The 24,921-nt window shown below is 44.3% G+C and overlaps 2 protein-coding genes across 6 annotated transcripts in view; one reads left to right on the top strand and one right to left on the bottom strand.

Moving 5' to 3' along the window:
- The window catches only part of cep290 (centrosomal protein 290), a 107,939-nt gene extending 91,118 nt beyond the window's left edge, over window positions 1-16,821 (bottom strand). For 2 of the 4 annotated variants that reach the window (XM_052030638.1, XM_052030640.1), the window contains exons 1-9: window positions 16,771-16,807; window positions 9,922-10,049; window positions 9,758-9,835; window positions 9,166-9,235; window positions 9,020-9,066; window positions 5,955-6,098; window positions 3,239-3,292; window positions 2,672-2,824; window positions 821-1,003 (exon numbers count right to left, since the gene is read on the bottom strand). In XM_052030638.1, coding sequence (XP_051886598.1) covers window positions 821-1,003; window positions 2,672-2,824; window positions 3,239-3,292; window positions 5,955-6,098; window positions 9,020-9,066; window positions 9,166-9,235; window positions 9,758-9,835; window positions 9,922-10,023 — 831 coding nt within the window. In that variant the 5' untranslated portion in view covers window positions 10,024-10,049; window positions 16,771-16,807. Of the gene's footprint in view, window positions 1-820; window positions 1,004-2,671; window positions 2,825-3,238; window positions 3,293-5,954; window positions 6,099-9,019; window positions 9,067-9,165; window positions 9,236-9,757; window positions 9,836-9,921; window positions 10,050-15,825; window positions 15,848-16,770 lie in introns of those variants that run through there. The other 2 variants (XM_052030642.1, XM_052030639.1) reach the window with 2 other exon arrangements.
- Window positions 16,822-21,500: 4,679 nt separating this feature from the next.
- The window catches only part of tmtc3 (transmembrane O-mannosyltransferase targeting cadherins 3), a 65,923-nt gene continuing 62,502 nt past the window's right edge, over window positions 21,501-24,921 (top strand). The window contains exon 1 of one of the 2 annotated variants that reach the window (XM_052029828.1): window positions 21,501-21,592. The gene's annotated coding sequence lies outside the window, so the exon portion shown is untranslated. Of the gene's footprint in view, window positions 21,593-22,892; window positions 23,368-24,921 lie in introns of those variants that run through there. The other variant, XM_052029830.1, reaches the window with a different exon arrangement.

Raw genomic sequence — 24,921 nt, 5'->3', positions numbered from 1 at the left:
ATTTTGAGATAAGAAATTGAACTTTATAGATCTAGTAATTTATGAAAGCTCAAAAATCCACAATATTACTGATGTGCTCCATCACTTCTGCCTGGGCAGTTCTATTTCTTGGATATCTCCATTTCTATTAGTAAGTACCAGTTTAAGCTGTAACAAAATCTGGGCAATTTACCTCTTTCCTGTCTCAACAGAAGCCTAACTATCCTTCTTGGCACACACAATTTTACAGTAATTCTTTAACATCTTACAGCTGGATGCATTATAAGAACATAAGAACACACTATTTTAAGCATCTTTTGTATTATAGTACTATAATCCATCTACACTATCCTAAACTATTTCATATTTATCTGAATCTAAATTCTAAATCTAAATAAAAAATGAAACTTTTTTGGAGTGGAAAGTAAAATGGAAAAACAAAATCAGTAGGATATTAGGATTTAGTAAAAAGAGAGGTTTCTCCTCCTTAATTTATGCCTCACATTAAGCATTTCTCCCTTCTCTCCAACCAAACTCCCATATCAAGGCAGTCTATATGACGTATGCATCCAGTAATCTTGCTAATATTTTGAGTGACCCTTTCTGGAGACCATTGCAGAACATGTTCCCTCCCTACACAATCTCCTTACCCTGTCACATTAGACCTGGCTAAAATTCCCAAGTAGAGTGAAGGCTGCAGAGACCAGAGTATGAACATCAGTCACAGGTAAGAGCACTACTTGTATTTCCAAAATCAAGTGCTCTGGGCTCATAGACCACTCAGGCTAACATATACTTAACTTAGTTAGATTTGGTTACTGGAATTAACACAGGGCCTTGCCTGAAATAACAGCTGATCCTTTTCCCGTTTGAACTGATCCACAGTCTTATCAGTTTGCTGGACAATCAGCTTCATTCTGTTATATTCATCAGTCATCTGTTCCATCTCTTGCGCAGACTCCTTCAGACTATTCTGCATATGTTTGTTCTGCGTCTCCAGCTTTTCATTGGCCTCAGACAAATTCTGGAGAGAGTAGATAGGAAAATAATAAATTTAATCAGCAGACCGTTGACAATGAGCTTGTGCTTCCTAAAAGACTGATGAACCCACTTGGTGCAGAACATAGTGTACAGCTGGATGGCAGCAAGTATTGAGTAACTTATCCAGAGAACTTGCCTTCATCGGTCAGAATATTGAGCTGGGATGTTTCAGCTGTGCAAGATGTTGGTAAGGTCACATTTGGAGTACTGCATAGAGTTCTGGGTGCCTGCTACATAGGCAGGATGTCATTAAACTGGAGAGAGTGCAAAGAAGATTTATGAGGCTGTTACCAGGATGGATGGGTTTGGGTGATACGGAGAGGCTGGAAAGACTAGGACTTTCTTCTTTGAAGCATAGGAGGCTGAGGGATGACCTTATAGAGGTTTATAAAATCATGAGGGGCATGGATAAGGTGAATAGCCAAAGTCTTTTCCCTAGGGTAGGGGAGTCCAAAACTAGAGGGCATAGGTTTAAAGTGAAAGGGAGAAGATTTAAAAGGTACCCTAGGGGCAACTTTTTTGCATGAATGATTTTGAGTATATAGAACAAATTGGAATTGGAACTGGAATTGGTTTATTATTGTCACTTGTACTGAGGTACAGTGAAAAACTTGTCTTGCATACTGATTGTACAGGTCAATTTATTACACGGTGCATTGAGGTAGTACAAGGTAAAACAATACAGAATGCAGAGTAAAGTGTTACAACTACAGAGAAAGTGCAGTGCAGGCAGACAATAAGGTGCAAGGCCATAATGAGGTAGATTGTCAGGTCAAGAGTCCATCTTATCATACTGGGAAACCATTCAATAGCCTTATAACAGCGGGATAGAAGCTGTCCTTGAGCCTGGTAGTACATGCTTTCAGGCTTTTGTATTTTCTGCCTGCTGGGAGAGGGGAGAAAAGAGAACGTCTGGGCTGGGTGGGGTCTTTGATTTAGCTGGCTGCTCTACTGAGGCAGTGAGAATGAGCTGCCAGAGGAAGTGGTAGACACGGGTACAATTATGACACTTAAAAGGCATTTGGACAGGTACATGAATGGGAAGGGTTTAGAAAGATATGTGCCAAATGCAGGCAAATGGGACTAACTCAGTTAGGCAACTTAATCAGCATGTACAAGTTGGGCCAAAGGGCCTGTTTCCGTGTGTATGACAGAGTCACAGAGTTAATCACTCTAAATCCCATTAGATACTCAAGTAAGACAAATACCCTTAAATTCTTGCTAGTTTTAGGTGTACTGCGGGGAGGGAAGAGGCAGATGTGTATAATTATATAAGGAATAGGAATGAGCCTTAGCCTGCTCTACCATTCACCAAGATCATGGCTGGCAGCCACCTCATCTCCACTACACCATCCTCTAAAGATTCATCCCCATATTGAAATTGGCAGGGTCACAGTGACTGCCCATCCCTTGTTACCCTGTCCATATGTGATGGAAGGCCGCCTTCATTATTGCAGATTCTTTTCACAATCCTGCGATTGGTGGGAATATTTTGGAAGGCATCAACAATCAGTGCTCGGATAGAATCAGTGTGGCTGAGATGGCAGTTCCCCACCTTGTAGGAGGGACTGTTAACCAGGAGATGTAAAAATATTGGAATATTTATTTGGAGAAACATTTAGCAGTAAATTATAAAGAATATTTAAAGTACCTGAATTTCATCCAAATAATGTGCAAGCTCCATGTTCTTCTTGGAAAGCTGGGTTCTGTAGTCTGATTCGTCACCCCTCCTATTAAGAAGAGTCTCACGCTGAGAATCAATTTGCTTCTGATAATCAACAACATCTTGGCGTAGCTGATCATTCTGCAAAAGGAATTAGTAATACAGAGACATTAGAATTAATCCAACTATTAAACACTCTAAAAAATCCTGAAGACTAAGTAAATGATTTAAGTGCACATGCACTGTTGATGGAGATCATTAATTACTTAGCCCCAGCTGGATAAGGCTCTTACCTTTCTTTTAAGTCCTTTTTTCTTTGACAAAGAAAAGTGAATGATGTGAATAAGAGAAAGAAAAGACTAAGATACTGCATGTTAGCAAGAACAAATGTTTTCGTGAGAAGGATGCTAATTTGACAGCAACCAAAATTAAGCAATAAGGACGAGAGATGAAAAGAAACTGAAAAACATGCTTTAAGTTGTCAGCAAACATGTTTTGTTTAACATTTATTCAAATTTAAATCTTAATCGGATATTATCAGTTTCCATCACTGACCTCTCTTCTTAGCTTGTTGTTTTCATTTTCTATCTCCTTGATCCGAATTCCCACCTGAGAAGAAGGACGTAAATTGGTTTACTATTATCACATGTACAGAGGTACAGTGAAAAACTTAGTTCTGCATGCCATCCATACAGATCATTTCATCACAACAGTGCATTGAGGTAGTACAAGGGAAAGCTATAACAGAATGCAGAATAAAGTGTTACAGTTACAGAGAAAGTGCAGTGCAGGCAGATAATAAGATGCAAGGCCATAACGAGGTAGATCTCAAGTCCATCTTATCATACAAGAGGTTCGTTGAATAGTCTTATAACAGCGGGATAGAAGCTGTCCTTGAGCCTGGTGGTACATGCGTTCAGGCTTTTGTATCTTCTACCTGATAGGAGGGGAGAAGAGAGAATGTCTGGGATGGGTATTTGATTACGTTGGCTGCTTTACCAAGGCAGCGAGAAGTGTAGCCAGAGTAGGGTGGACAGAGGAGACAAAATATAAAGTACAAAATACTATAAACAACAAATATACTATTTAAAAAGCAGTAACAAAATAAATAACATTTTAAAATTTAATTAAAACTAAATTATTATGAAACTATCTTTTCAATGAGTGTTGCTTTCTGTAATTATACACCAGAAAACCTCGATGAATTGGAAATATAACATTGCAATGATATTTGGTACATGATGTATGAATGGTGACTGAATACAGCACTGTAGCCACTCTTCACTTATCACCAAATGTGCCTGCATGTATTAAAATGGCTCTATCAAAAAATGAAATAAAAAGAGAAAATGCTGGAAAACTCAAAGCCTAGCAGTATCTGATGAGATTGAACCATTAACACTGTTCCTCTCTCTAGAGGTGCTCCCTGACCTGCTGAGAACTTCCAGTAATTTCTGTTTTTATTTCAGATTTTCAAGCATCCACAGAATTCTGCTTTTGCCAATCAAGAGTTAAGAACTTGAAGGTGTGCTTTCTGGATTAGGGATGTGCATGGCAAGTGAAGATTATCTGATAATGTGGCATGGGCAAACACCAAAATGTGGAACAGGATGATAGGCAGCACACTACACTACATCTGGGCACCTACTTGATCAATGTTAATGCTGGCAGTCTTATATTTACAGTTTGATAACAGAATCTTTTCTTATCTATTTCCAGACCCCTCATGTTGTACAGGCAGCATTGACTCACCAGTTTGACCTCTTGACAGAAAATTGCCCAACTGCCCTACAGCTGAATTGATGCAAGACTAAACCCAGGGACCTGAGCCAAATCAGGAGATCTACATTCTCCCATCCACTTGATTAATGTATTTTGAACAGCTTTCTTGTGCATCACGAAAATAAAATCAGCCATGATTGAATGGTGGAGCAGACTTGATGGCCAAGTGGCCTAACTAGGCACAGTAGTGTAGCGGTTAGCGTAACGCTATTACAGCGCCAGCGACCCGGGTTCAATTCCAGCTACGGTCTCTAAGGAGTTTGTACGTTCTCCCCGTGTCTGCGTGGGTTTCCTCCGGGAGCTCCGGTTTCCTCCCACATTCCAAAGACATACGGGTTAGGAAGTTGTGGGCATGCTATGTTGGCGCCGGAAGCGTGGCGACACTTGCGGGCTGCCCTCAGAACATTCTACGCAAAAGATGCATTTCACTGTGTGTTTCGATGTACACGTGACTAATAAAGAAATCTTAATCTAAATTCTGCTTTTATATCTTACGGTCTTATCTAATAGAGATACTCAGGAAAGACACTGCCACAGCAGATGTCTTAACAACTTTACAAATTAGATTTGATGGAAAGCAAATGCGCATATTACAACCACTAAGCAAATCGGTAACATTTTGACAACTTAATAAATAGAGTAAGGGAACTCATCTTAAAGCAATGAGGAAACATTGAACTATGCACCGTTCTGAGATCCCAATAAAGGCTGAAGGTTTCTGACAATGTGTCTCTACTGTCCAAAATTTCCCAATCCCCCACCCCACTAAAATTAATCCACAAATAAAAAAGCTGCTCAAGCACGGAAAAGCTTGTATATCATGGCTTAAGCATGTCTATACTTCAGGGTCTGTGATAGCTCTTGAAATATCCTTCAATGGCTAGATTCTCCCATATAGATGCTTTGGTTAAAGTATTCCTCTTCATATCGGGAGCGCACAATTGTACCCTATAGTCATTTCCTCTTCTTACTGTTACCAAGGTTGACTGGCAAACTACAGAGGACATGGAATTCTCAAGGGAACACAGGGTTACACTGTTCTGAAACCACTGGCAGTGGTACTTAGGAAGCCCACATATGGCAAATATGCACCTGTCCCTTATGCTTATTAATAAAACTTTTGAACTGCCACTTAATCTCATTTCATTCCAAAGTACTTCAGGAGATCAAGGTTTGTGATCATCAACCTTGAACCTATTTACCCACAGATCTTTGAGACTATGCAACTCACTACAACAAGGAAAGGTCCACAGTACTTAAAAGGAAAATCAAATAACCGTGAGTGAGAAAATGAAATTACCTAAGCTTATAGGGTTAGATGAAGGGGTGGGAGGAGGATGATGTGGAAGATTACAAAAACTGGCTGAACGGTGCTATATATTCTGTACAATTCAATCATTCCAATAAAATTTTCAATTAAATAAGCCAATTTCAAAAGGAATGTGCAAGTAGTTTACTTCTGGAGTTATTTCTGTTCTAAACTCCTTACTTGCTCAACAAGTTTCTTTTCCTTGTTCAGCTCCTTTTCCATTTCAGAAACTTCCCGGTCCTTAAACTGGAGCTGGTTTTCCAATTGGTGAAGTTCTTCTCGCAAGAATCTGGTATCACGCCCTCCAGCATTCACTTGAGCCATCTGGACCAAAACAAAGTGGAGCACCAATCACCCTCTGAATTCACAAGTATTTTAAGGTAGGGACAGATTACATTCAAAGAGAAAATCTCCCATTGTAAGTTACTTCAAGGTGACTAAAATCAATACACACACAAGAACCTATACCTGTAGGTTTCAATTAACTACAAAATGTCAAAATCCAATTCTGTTGCAAAATAAATATATCCATTCCATAAACAGCATTCTCATTCAGAGAACATACCAAACATTAAAATTAATTATATTGTCAGAACTCCCTTTACCTTACTTCTGCTACGTTCCAGCATTCACTTTCTAGCACAAGGAATATTGTACTGTGGACTTTATGAGATATTATTCTGCTGCTGTGTATATAACCCAGCCTGAATAAACATAACTTTAGATACAACCCAGACTGAAGACCAAATTATAGAGAAGAAAGGTATGTGTAAATTTCCAGCTCTAAGCCAGGAAAAAAGATATAATAGTTACCCTTATTTTCCTTCTGACACCAAATTGTGTAGGCCTTTTGTATATATTTAGAGTAGAAGCTGAATACAACCCTTTTTCCTGTGGCATCTTCCCTTGCAAGCACAGCATTTGTTTCCTCCCTTTCACTATCAAGCACCTGAACCACTTCTTCCATGTGAAACAGCTATTTACTTGCACTTCTTTCCATTTAGTACATTGTATTTGGTGCTCATGATGTAGCCTCCCCTACACCGAGTGCTAAATACACTTTAAATAAGACTTCCATTTATTTCTTAAGTGCGACCCCAAGTTTCCAATAGCAGTTATTTTTATTGTGACTCCAACCCCTCCTCCCTTGGCTTCTTGCTCTGATCCTATGAAGCTCATACTAAGTTTAAGGAGTAGAACTTTAACTTTCTTTATTCCCTCTAGGACTCAACATTGACTTCAAAAATTTAAAATCGTTATTACTCTTTTTCTTTTGGACAGCAACTAGTGCAAATGATGCTTGCAAATTTCTATAGATGTACAGTGGAGAGCTTTCTGACTGGTTGCATCACTGGCTGGTACGGAGGCTCCACTGCACAGGATCGCAGAGGCTGCAGAGGGTTGTAGACTCAGCCAGCTCCATCACAGGCACAACCCTCCCCACCATCAGGGACATCTTCAAGAGGTGGTGCCTCAAGAAGGCGGCATCCATCACTAAGGACCCTCACCATCTGGGATGTGCCCTCCATGTTACTACCATTGGGGAGGAGATACAGGAGCCTGAAGACCCACACTCAACGATTCAGGAACAGCTTCTTTCCCTCCGCCATCAGATTTCTGAACGGTCCATGAACACTACCTCGTTATTCCTTTTTTTGCACTATTTATTTCATAATTTATAGTGATTTTATGTCTTTGCACCGTACTTCTGCCTCAAAACAAGAAATTTCATGACATACAAGTCAGTGATGATAAACCTGATTCTACTATTGCCATATACGTCGCCTCCGGATCTAATTCTTGTTACTTTACTAACTCCTTTACCATCTGCTTTTGTCTTGTACCATAGGCTTTTTTGTCATTTGCTCTTTCCTGCCTTCTATCCCATCAAACCATCCCTTTTGATCCTTCCTTTTCTCCTTCCTTTCTTAGTCTCTGCATTGGTTCAGAACTGCTTACTTCTTTAATCTTACCTTGTGAAAGACCATCAGACTGAACCATTAACTTTTTGCTCTCCAGTGGCTGATATTATCTGAGAAACACCAAAGGTGTAACTTATGTGATATCCAAAATGTTTTGCAGCCAATAAATTACTTTTGATGAACGTTGATGAACAGAGGGACCTTGGGGTTCAAATTCATAGTTCCCTGAAAGTGACATCACAGGTGGACAGAGTAGTGAAAACGGCATACAGCAGGTTTGCCTTCATAGGCTGGGGTACAGAATATAAAACTTAGGACATTATGTTGCAACTCTACAAAACACAGGTTAGACTACACTATAGGAATGGTGTGATTGCACTGGAGAGAGTGCAGAGATTCACCAGGATGTTCCCTGGATTGGAGGACTTTTCTTAAGAGGAAGAATTGGATAGGTTTATTTTTCCTGGAGTGAAGGAGACTGAGGGGTGACCTGGTACAGGTATATAAAATAAAGGTGTAGATAGGGTAGATAGTCAGAATCATTTTCCCATGGTAGGGGTATCAAGAACAGAAAGCATAGGTTTAAGCTGAGAGGAAGGAGGAAAGAGGAAGGGTTTATTTTACACAGTGGTTGATATCAGGAACCTGCTGCCACAGGAGGTAGTGGAGTCAGACACAATCATTACATTTAAGAGACATTTAGAGAGGCACTTAAGTAGGCAAGGCATAGACAAATACAGTCCTACTGCAGGCAAATAGGTTTAGCATGGATGTGGTGAGTCAAAGAGGCCATCTTTGTGCCGTAAAACACAATGACTGTTGTTGCAACATAGCACCAATACAGCACCATGTTTTTGTCCCACATAATGTTCCACAGTGACATATTAGATAGATGACCAGCATTGGCAAGGAAATTGCTAGATAGAACATCAGGAGAAATATCCTTCTTTTTCTGGAATGGAGCCCTGGAACTTTTATAGTCTTCCTAGATACAGCTTTGGCTTAACATCTCCTTTGATTAATGGCACGTCGGATAATGGCCCACCTCCTCAGTATTGCACTAAAGTGCCAGCTAAGACTTACGGGCTCAGGAACTGGAAAGGGAGTTTGACATCACAAGTATGAGTTCTCTATTTAAACCCCAGTTGGTACATATTAAACATGAAATAAGGTATCCAGCTCAGTTTGGTGGTACCTGACCAAGTGAGATGAAGAGAAGTGGACAGAAGCTTGTGCAGGGCATAAAGATCGGCTGTTCTGTGTAAACCTCTCAGATTGTCACTGTGCAATAATAATTTTTTAAAAATCAAATTTTGAACTCACCTCCAGTTCATTTTCAAGCTTAAGAACTTTTGCTTTCAGCTGACTTTCTGTAGAAAAGAAACATATAACATATAACTGCATCAATTGAATTATTATGATGTATTATTAAATGCAACAACTGAACAAATTGCAAAACAGAAACTGACCTGTTTTAGCTTGTTCTTCTCCAGCCTTTTCAACCTCCTCTAAAGCCAACTCAACCTCTTGAGCTTTCATCTATATTATATTTTTTAAAGACAAAGATGTTGATTGTGAAACCGAAACAGAGCAAACTTTAACATGCATGCCTGCCATCACTATGCATGCCTTGTGCCTCACTGCTTACGTCATCCATCACACGAGGACCTGGAATAAACTTTCAAGTATGCCCCGTGGGTACAGTAACTACCCAATTACTTTGATGGAATTTAATCATCCAGTTTAAAAAAAAGTTAAATCATGCAACACAACTTCCATGCCATAATATCCAAATTCATCCTTAATTCTTCTTGCCAAAACAATGCTATTCTAATGCCCAAGGCTATTCATTTTAATCTTTTATTAACCAGCTGTAAAAGGTTGAAACATGCTCCTTGTAATATAATCAATCTTCCTGCAATTAATTATTTACCTCCTTAAGCAAGTTCTTCCACATCGTTTATGGCTTATTAATAAAACATCGACATGTTTCCTTTACTACTTTTGTTAATAACCATTAACTCTGTCCATAACTCGAGAACCTAGTCCTTACACACATACCTTCATTAAGGATTGAGTGATGCAGAAAAGTTGAAGCAGCTTCTTAGGCTCTTCTGCTGTCAATTCATTTCCTTCAACCTATGAATATAAATTCTGTTATTGCTTAAAATTATTAAATAGAAAAAAAATCAATACTGAAGTCCAACAAAAATGAAAAGAAAGACCTTGGATATTGAGTCCAATAACTTATCCGCTAGTTTCTCTCGACTCGGTAAAGAATCCGGATCAACTTTCATTAATTTTTCCCAATCCAGAATGGGAGCCATGTTGGTGGAGAGCTGGTGGGTTTAACCTACAGTGGGCAAAAATAGGAAATGTCACCAACAGATCAAACCATCCTGTAAACTGAGAGTGTACTCTGGACCTAAAATCTAGGTCAGGCTTCTACCGATGCACTATAGAAAGTATCTTGACAGGTTGCATCTCAGCCTGTATGGCAACTGCTCTGCTCTGAACCTGCAGAGAGTGGTAAACATTGCCCTGTCCATCTCAGGTTCATGGCATCCTTCCACCTGGTCCATCTACATGGTGCATTGCTTCAGGAAGGCTAACAGTATCATTAAGGATGCCTGCCACCCTGGCCATTCCCTTTTCTCTCTTCTAACTTCTGGGAGAAGATACAGGAGATTGAAAGCCTGGACGTCCAGAAAAGAACAGCTTCTTCCCCGCCGCTATCGGACTTCTGAAGTAATCACCTCTTTCACACACTCTTCCCAATGGTGCTGCCACGTTCTCGTACTCTTAATTCTACCTCTCTCGGTTATTCCATTACTGTAACTTCAGCATTTCTTTTGTACTACTGCAGATTGCACTACAATCTTTGCACAATTCTGCTGTTTTGCGTTCGTCATTGTATTTATTATTACCACATATACTGCTTACTCTGTGAGCTTCATGCGAGCAAGGAATTTCATTGTACCTAGTGTATATGACAATAAACTAGTCTGATCCCAAATCAATGCCACATCTTTTTCTTTACCAGTCATCTGATGAACTTTCAGATGTAATAGATATTAGGGTAATGACTATAAAGAATTCCTTTGGCTGTATTGGGCTACATCCAAGTGAAATTTTCAGACTTTTCCCATCATTATATTTAGCAATTACAAACATCTGTTTCAGGTTTCAAGTATCACCACTGGGCTTGATGGTTGACAGTTTTAATAAGTAATCAGCTTATTTGTGAACTACTTTCATTCCATCCAAAAAAATATTTTTTGAAGAAAGTAATGTGTGAGCAATCTAAGAACTGTCACGCAGAAGTGTAGCTGAGATGCAGTGAATGGTTTGGGAAAGCACTGGAGCTTTTCTTTCTTGTGTTCCTTCCCACTGTTGACTAATTGATGGAGATTGATTGATATTAAGCAATTTCATTATATTACTCTTAGGATGGTGGACTGCAAACTAGGTGGGCCTCGGTTTTATTTTCTTTCCAAATGTCCCAGGAAATGCTGGGATTAAATATCCCTCCCTTGTGCTAGCATCACAAATTTGTGATTACAGTCACATCAATAGTTTGCCGTCCATTCCTTTCGGCAACAAAGCACAAGAATTAATCTTCACGAGTTGTTGCCTTCAATATAAAGATTATCCTTGATTTTAATTTATCTCCATCAGAAGGCAGCCCATCAGAGTTGGCTGCCATTTCATGGTCTGTCCCCTTCATTTGGTGATTATAAATAACCATTAGAAATTTCCATGAGATTTCTAAGGACATGATTGCACTCTTTAGGGTGCAGAGGAGATTCATTGGGACATTGTAGTGTAGAGGCAGGCACGGTAGTGTAACGGTTAGCGTAACGCTTTACAGCGCCAATGACCCGGGTTCAAATCCGGCCGCTGTCTGTAAGGAGTTTGTACGTTCTCCCCGTGTCTGCGTGGGTTTCCTCGGGTGCTCCGGTTTCCTCCCACATTCCAAAGGCGTACAGGTTAGGAAGTTGTGGGTATGCTGTGTCGGCGCCAGAAGCATGGCGACACTTGCGGGCTACCCCCAGAACACTCTACGCAAAAGATGTATTTCACTGTGTGTTTCGATGTACATGTGACTAATAAAGATATATCTTATTTCAGTTATTAGGACCAGATAGGCTGAGCTTGCTTCCCTTGGAGACGAGGTGGCAGTGGGGTATTCCTGATAGAGGTATACAAAATTTAAAGGGGCATAAATAAGAGTAGAGAGTAGAAACATTCTCCCTAAAGCAGGGGCATCCAAAACGAGAGGGCATAGCTTAGGGCAAGGGACAAGAGGTTTAGAGATATTCTGAGGAGGAATTTTCTTTTACCGAGAAGGTGGTTGGAATCTGGAATGCACTGTCTGAAGGGGTGGTGGAGGCAAGTAATCTTACAACATTCAAATGGTATCTAGAAAAGCACTTGAATCGCCGAGGGAGAAGGCCACAGGCCAATGCTGGGAAATGGGATTAGTATATATGTATACTTGATGACTGGCATGGAAATAGTGGGCCAGAGGGCACATTTCTCTGCTGAACAACTTGAATGAGAATTATCCTCAGGCCTTGTCCAACTATTTCTTCAGTTCCAGCAGGGTGTTCCAATGGCAGGTCATGGACCTGAAATATTAATTGTTTTTTGCCTCAAATGCTGCCCAACGATCTAATATTGAACTTTGTGTCTGAAAATGGTGAAATGCAATCATATATTTGGAATGCTTGACCATCAAAATGAGTTGTGGATAATCAGGGACGGAATATATTCCAGGCTGAGAAAGTGATTTTTGAACACAATGGAAATCAAGACAATAGGCTGGGAAAGTGGAGCTGAGGTAGGAGATTACCCATTACCTTCAGAGGCCAAGGTACTGAGTGCAAGAGTTGGGACATCATGTTGCAGCTGCACAAAACATTGGCTACACTGGACTTGGAGTATTGTGTTCCGTTCTGGTCGCCACAGTACAGAAAGGGTATGGTAGCAATAGAGAGTGTGCAGAAGAGATTCACCAGAATGTTGCCTGGAATGAAGGGCTGTAGTTAAAATGAGATTGGATAGGTTGGATTTATACAAGTTTATAAAATTATGAGGGGAATAGCGTCCTTTTTGCAGGACACAGGAGTCTAGAACTAGAGGGCACAGGTTTAATGTGAGGGGAGAAACTTAAAGATCTGAGATGCATGTTTTCCCCACACAGAGGGTGGTGGTCATTGGGAACAAGCTGCCAGAGGTGGTAGAGGCGGACACAATTACATTTAAAAGACATCTGGACAGATATTTAGATAGGAAAGAAGCAAGAGGAATACAAGCCTGATGTAGGCAAATGGGATTAGCGTAGATAGGTATCACAGTCGACGTGGACGAGGTGGGATGAAAAGACCCATTTCTGTGCTGCCTGACTCTATGATTTTACCGAACTTAAGTAGGCATCATTGCCCTATGACGACCTCCTCTTCTTATGTATTAAGTTCTAATATCCTTTGTGCAGTAAATGTCATAAGGGAAGAGCTAGGGTTGCACACAATGCTACTTAATTGAACTGTTAAATGTAATTTACTTCATTCAGAGGGGCTCTATCTTAACATAAAATTGCTTGAAATACTGTTCATCTGCTTGAATTTCCTTAATTGAAAAGGATTTTATACACAATTTTTGAACAAATGGAAGCTACAGCTGCTGGTTACTAGAGATAATACTAGAAACATCAGCAGCATCTGTGGAAAGAGAAATAGAGGTAACACTTCAGATTGAAGTCTCTTTGTCGAGACAGAAAAGGAGATCGCTCCCTTCTAATCCTCTCTGCAACTTAAAACTGTTTTCTCTCTTTCCTGGTTCTGATGAAGGCTCTTTGATCTGAAGCATTAACTCTGCTTCTCTTTCCACAGATGCTGCCTGACTAGATGAGTTTTTCCAGTATTTTAGGTTTCATTTCAAATTCCCAGCATCTGCAGCTTTCTAATTTTTTTACTTACTGTTCATTACTATGGGGTTTGTTTTCTAAGGTTACTGTGTAGTTTTTGAGCATTGGTTTTAATGATGAAATTGTGATTATGTGCATAATGATCCAAATTTCCCATGCAAATTGCACCACAATGATGTACCTATATGGTATCCATTGCTTGCTTGCAGATTTTTCCTGTAAATGTCACAAATAATTCACCACATCAAAATTGCTTAGATTATTTATGCCACTGTTACCCTCACCAGCACTGAAGCTTATCTTCATAAATTTACTCTGCCATAAAAATTAACCACTAGTTTTTGGAATGACGCTCATTTTCTCACCAATGTCAAACAGATTGATAAATACTGCTCACTAACTATCAGCAAGGGATCTCCACAATTCTTACTGGAATTAGAAAAGCCATTTGTTTACTCAAAAAGAGAAAATAAGATCTGCATAATTACCTCGAGAACTTTGGCAAAGGTTAGATTTATCTTATGTTGTTGATCTCATTGTTTATTCCACAGCAAGTTACTTGAAGATGCACTTGAAATATGTTCAAGATAACATTAAAATCCCCAGAAAAATGTGGTATTTGATTGCATGGAACACTCAACTAAGGTATCTGAAAGAAAAGTCTGTCCCACATGATTTCAATATTTTACCGAAGGTGCGTAGATTTGTGATGGGTCCATCAATTGCAAATAAGACTGGAGGGACCTACATCATTGTACTGCCTGTACCAATTCCAATTTGCTAACAAACTTCCTGCAGTGCATTCTAATAAAATATTCAGGATAGGGAAAAAAAATCAGCAGTGAGAGGCATATTACAATAGATACCACTGATGTTGAAGTTAGATAAAAAAAACTTAGATGATTAGCACTGAACTTTGCCTCAGCATATTCTTCACTCAGCAGAAAATGTTCACCAGAATTAAATAATTCCTAAATATAAAACTTTCTGCATATTTATTACATATATCACAGTCCCAAATGTGACAAGCATTTTATTTACTGTTCCAAACATCACTTGACATGTACTGCATCTTAGCAGAACCATGGAATCACACAATCATTGCAGCACAGGCACTGCTATTTGGACCACCAAGTCCATACCAGCTCCCCAAGCAGGGAAGCAGCAAAGACCGTGTCTATTTTTGTCCAGCACGAACATGATGGGCTCAATGGCCTCCTTCTGTGCTGCAAGTTTCTATGATTAATTAAATGCCCTCACAATCACATGCTGAAAGTCTGAAATAAAAAACAGAAAATGCTGGATACACTCAGCAGGTCAGGCAGCATCCGTGGAAGGAGAAACAGTCAATGTTTCAGGTCGCAGGTCCTTCATCAGAGCAGGCACTCACAACTTTTTTTCTTATCAGAAAAAGACAGAGTACAATTTCTATAGTCCAAACATTAACCCAGGATTTCCTTTGCTCAATTATCAGCAAACTGCATGTCTACGTTCAGCACTTAGTTTTTATTTCCAAGATTTATATATCCTACCCTTACTTCATTTATATGTCTATTTATTGGAAAAATATTGTACATTTCTTATGCACACAACAATCCTGATATCAAAAGTGACCATATTTGATAACCACATCTCCAAAATATCACCAAAGGAAATGCATTAACTATCAGCATGCATTACTAGCACTAGGTAACACACTTGCCTAAATCACTAGGCTACCTGACAGACACTTCCAAACAGCCATGTGATAGCCATTTGCTGACATCACTGAAACCTGGTGGGCAAGAGCCACTTGCTGACATCAGTAAAGACCAGTGCATCACAACCACTTGCCTACAATCCTCTAACTTCATTGGGTGGATAAAAGAACCAATGTCACGTCCTCTCCCAGGCCAACGTCCCCAGTATTGAGACATACGACTCAGTTGGCAACATTGAGCTGCTTAGATTGTTCTGGTGTTGGGGATAAGAATACTATGTTCCAAGTTCTGTCATGGGATGAGATAACCAGATGTAGAAAGAAAAAAGATTCAAGGATGAATCCTCCTTTAAGAAATACAACATCCCCACTGACTTTGAGGAATCCTTAGCTCATGGCTACTCAAAGTGAAGCAGCAGCATTCAGGATGGAATTGGGAACTTCAAGTCCATGCAGTGCGAGGATGTGCAAGCCCTGGACGTGACAGAAGGAATGCACTACCTCACCCAGCCGCCCCATCAGCAACCTCCTGCCCACTTGTGGAAGTGTCTGCAGTGCCCACACTGGCCTCATCCACAACCTGAGAACCCACTGGAGCAGACTGGGAGCAAGTCATCCTCGATCACAAGGAACTGCCCGAGAAGATGTCACTAAAAGGTAATTAACGGCCCTAACACCCGCCTGCACCTATCACCCAAACCCATGAACACACACCTGGACACATAACCCAGGGTTTACACCCGAATGCACCCATCACACGCCCATGACTCCCATCTTCACCTCGGGCTGCAACACCCGCCCAGAACCCGGGGCCGTGACACCTCCCCCGCCGTAACCCGGGGCCGTGACGCCATGCCCCCCCGTAACCCGGGGCCGTGACGCCATGCCCCCCCGTAACCCGGGGCCGTGACGCCATGCCCCCCCCCGTAACCCGGGGCCGTGACGCCATGCCCCCCCGTAACCCGGGGCCGTGACGCCATGCCCCCCCCGTAACCCGGGGCCGTGACGCCATGCCCCCCCCGTAACCCGGGGCCGTGACGCCATGCCCCCCCCCGTAACCCGGGGCCGTGACGCCATGCCCCCCCCCCGTAACCCGGGGCCGTGACGCCATGCCCCCCCCCGTAACCCGGGGCCGTGACGCCATGCCCCCCCCCGTAACCCGGGGCCGTGACGCCATGCCCCCCCCGTAACCCGGGGCCGTGACGCCATGCCCCCCCCCGTAACCCGGGGCCGTGACGCCATGCCCCCCCCCGTAACCCGGGGCCGTGACGCCCGCCTTCACCAAGGCCGCCCCGGCGCCCCGAGCCTGGGGATTTGCCCGCGGTCGGCGGGAACGGGGCAGCCCCCGCTGCCGGGGCCGGGACCCATCTCCCAAAGACCCCGGACCCCACCCATGGGTGCTGCCAGCGCCCCACACCCGAGGCTGGGACAGAAACGGCCCGGTACCTGCTGCTAGGCGACCGCGCAAGCTCTTCACGGCGGCCGGCGACCCGCTTTACGGCAGAGCGGGCGCTCTCGCGAGACTCGGAGCCCAGCGAGGGCGGGGCCTGGGGGGGAGGTGTCGCTGGTCGTGGGGAAGGGAGTGGGGATTGGGTGTGGGGGTGGGGAATGGGGTGGGGAATGGGGTGGTGGGTGGGGAATGGGGGGGTGGGGGTGGTGAATGGGGTGGTGGGGGTGGGGGTGGGGAATGGGGTGGGGAATGGGGTGGTGGGTGGGGAATGGGGGGGTGGGGGTGGGGAATGGCGGGGTGTGGGTGTGGGGAATGGGGTGGTGGGGGTGGGGAATGGGGGGGTGGGGGTGGTGAATGGGGTGGTGGGGGTGGGGGTGGGGAATGGGGGGGTGGGGGTGGTGGGTGTGGGGAATGGGGTGGTGGGGGTGGGGAATGGGGTGGTGGGTGTGGGGAATGGGGGGGTGGGGAATGGGTGGTGGGTGTGGGGGTGGTGGGTGTGGGGGTGATGTGTGTGGCTAATGGGGTGATGGTAATGGGTGTGGGCAAGGCGTAGTATCTGGAGAGCGAGGAGTAAGGGACTTGTCATCCCCCTGTTGAGAAAGGGCAGAAGGCTGAAAGCTGGGAACAAGGCAGATTAGCAGAACATCTATTGTTGGATGAATATTGAAACCATTTATTAGGAAAGTGATAGAAGTGCACTGAGAAAATCATAATCTTATCATGCAGTGTCAGCATGCAGAATCTGGGGAAACTGACTAAAGTTTTTTGTGAGGCACCTTTCAAACATTATACACCCACTGGTTAATCTCTGTCCTCTTTAGTGAAGGGGAAATTGTATCAGATAAATTTATGAGTATTTTTGAGGAATACCATGGAGTCATTGGAGAGATATAAAGGGAAACAGGCCCTTCTGCCCACTGATTGGTTGCTGACTGTCAACCACCTGTTTTTACGCTAAATTCTATGATGTATCGTCGATGCCTGCCACCCTGGCCATTCCCTTTTCTCTCTTCTACCTTCTGGGAGAAGATACAGGAGTTTGAAAGCCTGGATGATCGGAGTCAAGAACAAATTCTTCCCCACTGCTGTCAGACCCCTGAACGAGTCACCTCTTTCACCCTCCTGGTGGTGCTGCCATGTTCTCATAGTCTTAACTCTACCTCTCTCAGATATTTTGTTATTGTCACTTGAGTATTCTTTCTGCACTACTTCAGCCTGCACTACTATCTTTGCACATTTCTGCTGTTTTGCACTCGTTGCTGTATTTATTGTTGTACTTATTACCATGTATACTGTGAGTTGCATGTGATCAAGAAATTTATATGACAGTAAACTAATCTAAAAAGCAATTTTATTCTCCCCACATTCCTATTAGCTCCTCCCTAGATTCTACCCCTCACCCACACATTGGGGGCAATTTACAGCAGCCAGCTAACCAACCAACCCGCACACCTTAGGAATGTGGGGGGAAACAGGAACACTTGAAGGAAATCAGGCACAGGGAGAATGTGCAAACTTGGAGAGTGTTATAGGTCAGGAGGCTAGAGATTAACTAGTAGGTGTATAATATTTGGAAGGTGCCTTACAAAAGGTTAAGTCACAAGAGGACAGGCACGGTAGTGTAGTGGTTAGCGTAATGCTATTATAGCGCCAGTGACCCGGATTCAATTCCGGCCGCTGTCTGAAAGGAGTTTGTATGTTCTCCCTGTGACTGCTTGGGTTTCCTCCCATGTTCCAAAGACGTACGGGTTAGGAAGTTGTGGGCGTGCTATGTCGGCGCCGGAAGCGCGGTGACACTTGCGGGCTGCCCCCAGAACACTGTACGCAAAAGATGCATTTCACTGTGTGTTTTGATGTACATGTGACTAATAAAGAAATCTTATCCATGGTGTTGGAGATATCATTGGATTGACTAACAGGCAGGAAGCAGCAAGTAGGGATAAGGGGGTTATTTTCAGGTTAGGTACCAATGACCAGTGTGGTCCAACAGCGATCAGTGATGGGACTGCAACTGTTTACAATATATATTTCATAACTTGGAGAAAGAAAACAAATAATGACACAAAGTAAGTGGGAAGATGAAAGGAGGGTGCAAACGGTTTACAGAGAGATATTGATAGGTGAGTGGACAAAAGGGGTTGGCAAAGTACAATGTGGAAAAATGTGAAATTGTTTATTTTGCAGGGAAGAACAAAAGGACTATTATTTAAATGGAGAACAATTGCAGAAAGCTGCAGCACGTAGGGATTTTAGGTCCTTGTCTAAAACACAAAAAGCTAGCATGCAAGTGCAGCAGGTAATTGCAGGTAATTGGCAGTCTATTGGAATGTTGGCCCTTATTTAAAGGCGTTGGAGTATAAAAGTAGCAAAGTCTTCCTGCAACTGTACAAGGCACCTGTGAGATCACATCTGGTACTGTTAACTACGTTGCCCCCCCCCCCCTAAGAAAAGGTATAATTTAATTGGAGACAGTTTTGAAGAAGTTCATGAGGATGATCCTGAGAACGGAGGGGTTGTCCTCTAAAGTCATGGAGTTGTACAGCACTGAAATGGGCCCTTCGGCCAGTCAGGTCCAAACCAACCTACTTACCCATCTACAATATTCCCATTTGCCTGCTTGCTGGGGCATTGACCCCTGGATCGGGCCAAGGACACAACAAAGAAGAAAGATTAAACAGGTTGGGGCTCTATTCATTGGACTTTAGATGAATGAGAGGTGATCTTATTGAAACATAAAGTTCTCAGGGAGCTGAATAGGATAAATACTCAAAGGATGTAAACTCTCAAGGGAAAGTCCAAAACTAGAGAACATTGTCTCAGAATTAAGGGGCACCTATTTAAAACTGACGTGAGGAAGAATTTATCCTTGCAGAGGGTTGAGAGTGTTTGGAACTCCTTGTTTCAGAGAGCTGAGGGGCAGTGTCCTTTGGTATATTTAAATCTGAGATAGTATTCTAATCATTAAGGGAATAAAGGGGTTATGGGAAAAAGGAGTCATGATCCAATGGAATGGTGGAGCACCCTTGCTGGGGATGAGTGGATGATGACGAGCTCAAACACCGAACTTGTGCATGCATCAGGGTTGTCTGCGTACTGCTGCTTAATTAATGAAGTTGGAAGTGACCTTGATTCTCGAGTGGAGGTGACGTAGGATGCAAAGCTTCCGATTTCTCCTGATGGTTTCTCTCCCAACAGACCCAGCATTGAGACCCTAATTAGTTTCAGTTGGCTCTGATGGGCAGGTCAAGCCAATGGCATATCGGACACCAGAGCCTTGAAATGGATACCCTGTTCCAGGCTCCACCATGGCAAGGGCGGCGTGGTAGTGTAGCAGTCAGCGTAACACTATTACAAGCACCAGCGACTTGGGTTCAATTCCGGCTGCTGTCTGTAAGGAGTTTGTACATTCTCCCTGTGTCTGCGTGGGTTTCCTCCGGGTGCTCCGGTTTCCTCCCACATTCCAAAGACGTACAGGTTAGGAGCTGTGGGCCTGCTATGTTGGCACCGGAAGAGTGGCGACACTTGCGGGCATTGCAGGAAAGATGCATTTTACTGTGTGTTTCGATGTACATGTGACTAATAAATATCTATATCTATCTATTCAATTGGCTCCAATGGGCAGGTTGCATCAATTGCATGTCTACACCAGACTCCATTCTAAGCTCCATCATTAGCTCCCCTCCATTGGGGAACTTAGTGGAGATCCTTGCAGTATTTCAATGAGAAAGATTGAGAAAAAGGCTAGGCAATGATGCAGCCTTGCTTGACAGCAGTTTGCACTGTGATTGGGTCTGCTGCGATAAGATCACAGCTTGTATGCCATCATAAAGCAGATGTAAAATGGAGACTGATTTCTGCAGGCAGCCAAATTTGAGAAGGATGATCCCTCATGTTTTAGTGAAGTCAGAGAGGTCACGTATTGTGGTTGATGCTGATCACTGCATTTATCTTAGGATGCTCCTCTTAAGTATCTGGATGAGCACTTGAAGCACCAATGCATAGTAGGCTACCATCCAAATGCTTGTAAATGGGATTATTATTGATAGGTACTTGATGCTCAGCATATGCATGGTGAGCTGGAGGGCTTTTTTCTATGTGCTGATTCTATGAATTGTTGCATCGTGAAGATCACGTCCACCATGTGGAGAGATGGACAGAATCCACACTGTGATTTGGAGAGCAGCTCTTTGACTGCTAGGGGGAGGTGACTGAAGAGGAACCTGGTGATGGTTTTCCCTGTGGCAGGGAGATTCCTAGTACCAGAAATGAATTTGTTTGCTTTCTTGAATGTGGTCATGATTAAGTGTCTCTGAGGTTGCTGGTTTGTTCCCCTCTCCCCATACTTGGGGGACGAGGCTGTTCTGATGGCTGTTGCATCTTAAAAGTTGCTACACTTCAATGAAGTATAAAGTGTCTCCAAAGGATCATGAAAATACTAAATAAATGGAATCTTTCTTTTACCTCAATGTCCCTTATCTTTGTTATAGTAGCAGCCCCTTACAACATTTTAAGTAATTACTATTTATTTCACACTAGTAAGTTTATAGCTGCTTTTCTAAAGGTTTTTTAATGTTATTTTTCTAGATTTTCTGTTTATTTTTGATTTCCAGCCTTTGTTTTTGAGCGCTGTAGCAGTTGTTGGTGGGGTGCAGTGGAGCTGGGCTGCGGATGGTTCGTGCCCCGGACGCCACGCCCGCAGCCGCTGCTGCAGCCCGGCTCTTGTGGGCAGACGGGATCGGGACGGACCGGAAGTGAGGTGGGGTTCGGGCTGGTGATGCCGCTGGGAAAGGCCGAGGCGGCGTCTGGAAGCGGCGTCTGGTGGGTCAGGAGGGGGGGGAGGAGGAGGAGTGGAGGGGGGGGGAGGAGGAGGAGGAGTGGAGGGGGGGGGAGGAGGAGGAGGAGTGGAGGGGGGGAGGGAGAGGGAGGGTGGGTCAGGAGGGGGGGAGGGAGAGGGAGGGGGAGGGTGGGTCGGGAGGGGGGGAGGGAGAGGGAGGGGGAGGGAGAGGGAGGGTGGGTCAGGAGGGGGGGAGGGGGAGGGTGGGTCAGGAGGGGGGGAGGGGGAGGGAGAGGGAGGGTGGGTCGGGAGGGGGAGGGTCAGGAGGGGGGGAGGGGGAGGGAGAGGGAGGGTGGGTCGGGAGGGGGAGGGTCAGGAGGGGGAGAGGGGGAGGGTCAGGAGGGGGAGGGTCGGGAGGGGGGAGGGAGGGTCAGGAGGGGGGAGGGGGGAGAGGGAGGGAGGGTCAGGAGGGGGGAGGGGGGGAGGGAGGGGGGGAGAGGGAGGGAGGGTCAGGAGGGGGGGAGGGAGGGTCAGGAGGGGGGGAGGGAGGGGGGGAGAGGGAGGGAGGGTCAGGAGGGGGGGAGGGAGGGGGGGAGAGGGAGGGAGGGTCAGGAGGGGGGAGGGGGGGAGGGAGGGGGGGAGAGGGAGGGAGGGTCAGGAGGGGGGGAGGGAGGGGGGGAGAGGGAGGGAGGGAGGTTGGGTGGGTCAGGAGGGGGAGGGAGAGGGAGGGAGGTTGGGTGGGTCGGGACGGGGAGGGGGAGGGGAGGTGGGGGGTGTGGGGAGGAGGAGGTAGGGGGTGGGGAGGTGGGTGGTAGGGGAGGTTGGGGAGGGGAGGATCAGGTAGGGGAGGGATTGGTGGAGGGAGGGGGAGGTGGGTGGAGGTAGGGGAGGGGGGAGGGAGGTAGGGTGGGGAGGGGGAGGGGAAGGTTGGGGAGGGGAGGGTGGGGAGGGGAGGATCAGGTAGGGGACTGGTGGAGTGAGGGTGGAGGTAGGGGAGGGACTGTGGGGGGTGATGGAGGTAGGGGAGGGACTGTTGGGGGGGTGAGGGTGGAGGTAGGGGAGGGACGTGGTGAGGGTGGGGAAGCAGTGTCTAGTGGACGGGGGCATTGAGTGGATCAGATTGGGGGGAGGTGGGGGCAGTGGGTGACTGGTGAGGTGGGGAAGCAGCAGTAGGTGGGGGGAGTGGGTGTTGCGGGCAGGGGAATTGGTGATAGTTGGGGGAGGGTGCGAGTGTTGGGGTGAGTCGTGGGGGTTGTTAGTGGGTGGGAGCTGTGCAGGGGTCAAATGGGGCTGGGTGTTGGGCAGGGGGTGGGGCAGCATGTTCGAGGTGAAGGAGAAAGTGGGGGTGGGTGTGTGAGGAGAGGCGAGTATCGGTGGATGGTTGGGGTAGGAACACTAGAAGTGGTTGGGGGTGTGGGGAGGTGTAGGAAGGGAGGGAAGTGTAGCTTGGTTAATGATAGCTGCTGGTGCAGATGGGCAGTTGGGGACAGAAGTGGGAAAGAGTGACGGCTGGGGGGAGAGGAGACCTGGTCCAGGAGTTCAGGTTCGGCTGGGAGTGAGTACAAGAGTGGTGATGAGATGGGTTGGTGAAATGAGGGAGGCAGGCTTATTGAAGAGCCTGGCATAGATTGAGGGGACAGGAAAATTGGGGGGAGAGACGTGTGGGACAGACCAAGCACGTTCTGGGTGTGAGGTGGGTTGCAGAGGGAGTTTGCCAATTGGAGTGTAACGTGTCAAGGAAATGATTTACTAAGGTTTTATTGCCAAGTCTGGCACCATCTTATCTGTTTTTGCTTTCTGAAGTGGCCCCTTTGCCCAGGTGAGGAGGGAGAAGGACAGGCAGATTCTTAAATCAATTTAACATGTTTAACAAAAATAATTCAAATGTTTAAAAAGAAACTTAGTTAAGTTGTCAGAAGCTGGACTTATAATACCACATAAATATATGAGTTGTTTAAGGGAGAGTTGCATTTCTCTAGCACCCTTTACAATCTGGAGATGTCCCAAAGCATTAATTCTGAATTGTGAAGCTTGCAGTAATGTAGAGGCGCTCGGTGTTAATTTGTGTGAGATACAATGCTGATTGCACTGTTATGTTTTTCCCTAATTGACAACTGCTGATGGGATGCTCCTGTTGCAAATGGAATGCGACTTCAGGAAACAGTGTGCATTGACAAGTGAAACAGATGTGGCCCCACACCTGGAGCCGAGCTTTTTACTGCATCTTTCTTGCTGAGGGCAATGGTGGTTGATGCTTGTGTTGGTGGGGTAGAATAACTGACAACTTTGATTACATTTTCTGACTTTTGGCAGGATAGGTTTTTGATTCTTTCTCTTGCAGTACCAGCAAATGAAACGAACTCTCCAAAAAATAGAAAATTACATAATATAGTTTTGAGAATACAGGTGGTTCAATTCTTCAAGCTACTGTCTCCTCTTCTATCAGCTGTCTGACTCAGAACAACAATTATATATTACAATTATAACATCAGTTTTGATTAATCAGCCCTGTGTTGATTTTGATGAGGGCTAGACTATTTCTGTAACGTCACTGTCAAATTTGTCTAGAGGGCAGAATTTCATGTGTTGTATGATTTAATTATTGTCTCTGAGAGGATTGAGGATACAAGACCACTTAAGAAATCTCAGTGCACATACATATTAACATTTGGCCGACCGTTATAGTGGTGAGTGAAATGTAGCATTGTCAGAGGTGCTTCTTTTGTCTGAGACATTAAATCAAGGCATCATCTTCCTACTCGAGTGAATGTGAAGATGATCAGTGGCATTCTCCTGGTGTTCTGACTAAAATTGCTACTTTAGTTCTAAAGTAGTCTGGGACATCCTGAGATTGTGAAAGAATATGTATGAAGCATCATTACTGGACATGCCTTTTGGATGCTAGAGACTGGAGTGCGGTTGCTGATCCCGATTTTTAAGACAGGCAGAATGCCAAGAGTATGTTCACCCATTCACTATCCTTTAGCGTTAATGAAGAATACTTAACGGTTTGATGTAAGCTGTCTTATGTTCCATGCAATGGGATGTCTTGGTTTCTCTTATTACTCAAATCTTTGAGTTTTTATTCATTTCTAATTGGAGCAGCACTTATTCAAGGAATGACCATCTTTGCTCATTTCATTCATATTAACATTTGGCCTTCTGCATTTATTTCAGTACAGGCTGACTTTCTATTTTACAGGCATGTTCTTCCACGGAGTTCCATACTTATTCCTTTTTCATTTCTTCATGACACTTACCACACATTCACTTTTTGTTCCTTGATTGCCCTGATGTTGGGGTTCCATCTTTCAAAATAAGCAAGTTATCATATGCAAATACTGGAATGTATTGTGCACACTTTAAAGCTGGT

The sequence above is a fragment of the Pristis pectinata genome, chromosome 15, assembly GCF_009764475.1.
Source record: "Pristis pectinata isolate sPriPec2 chromosome 15, sPriPec2.1.pri, whole genome shotgun sequence".
Taxonomy (NCBI): domain Eukaryota; kingdom Metazoa; phylum Chordata; class Chondrichthyes; order Rhinopristiformes; family Pristidae; genus Pristis; species Pristis pectinata.
This window is presented reverse-complemented; position numbering and strand designations above follow the sequence as displayed.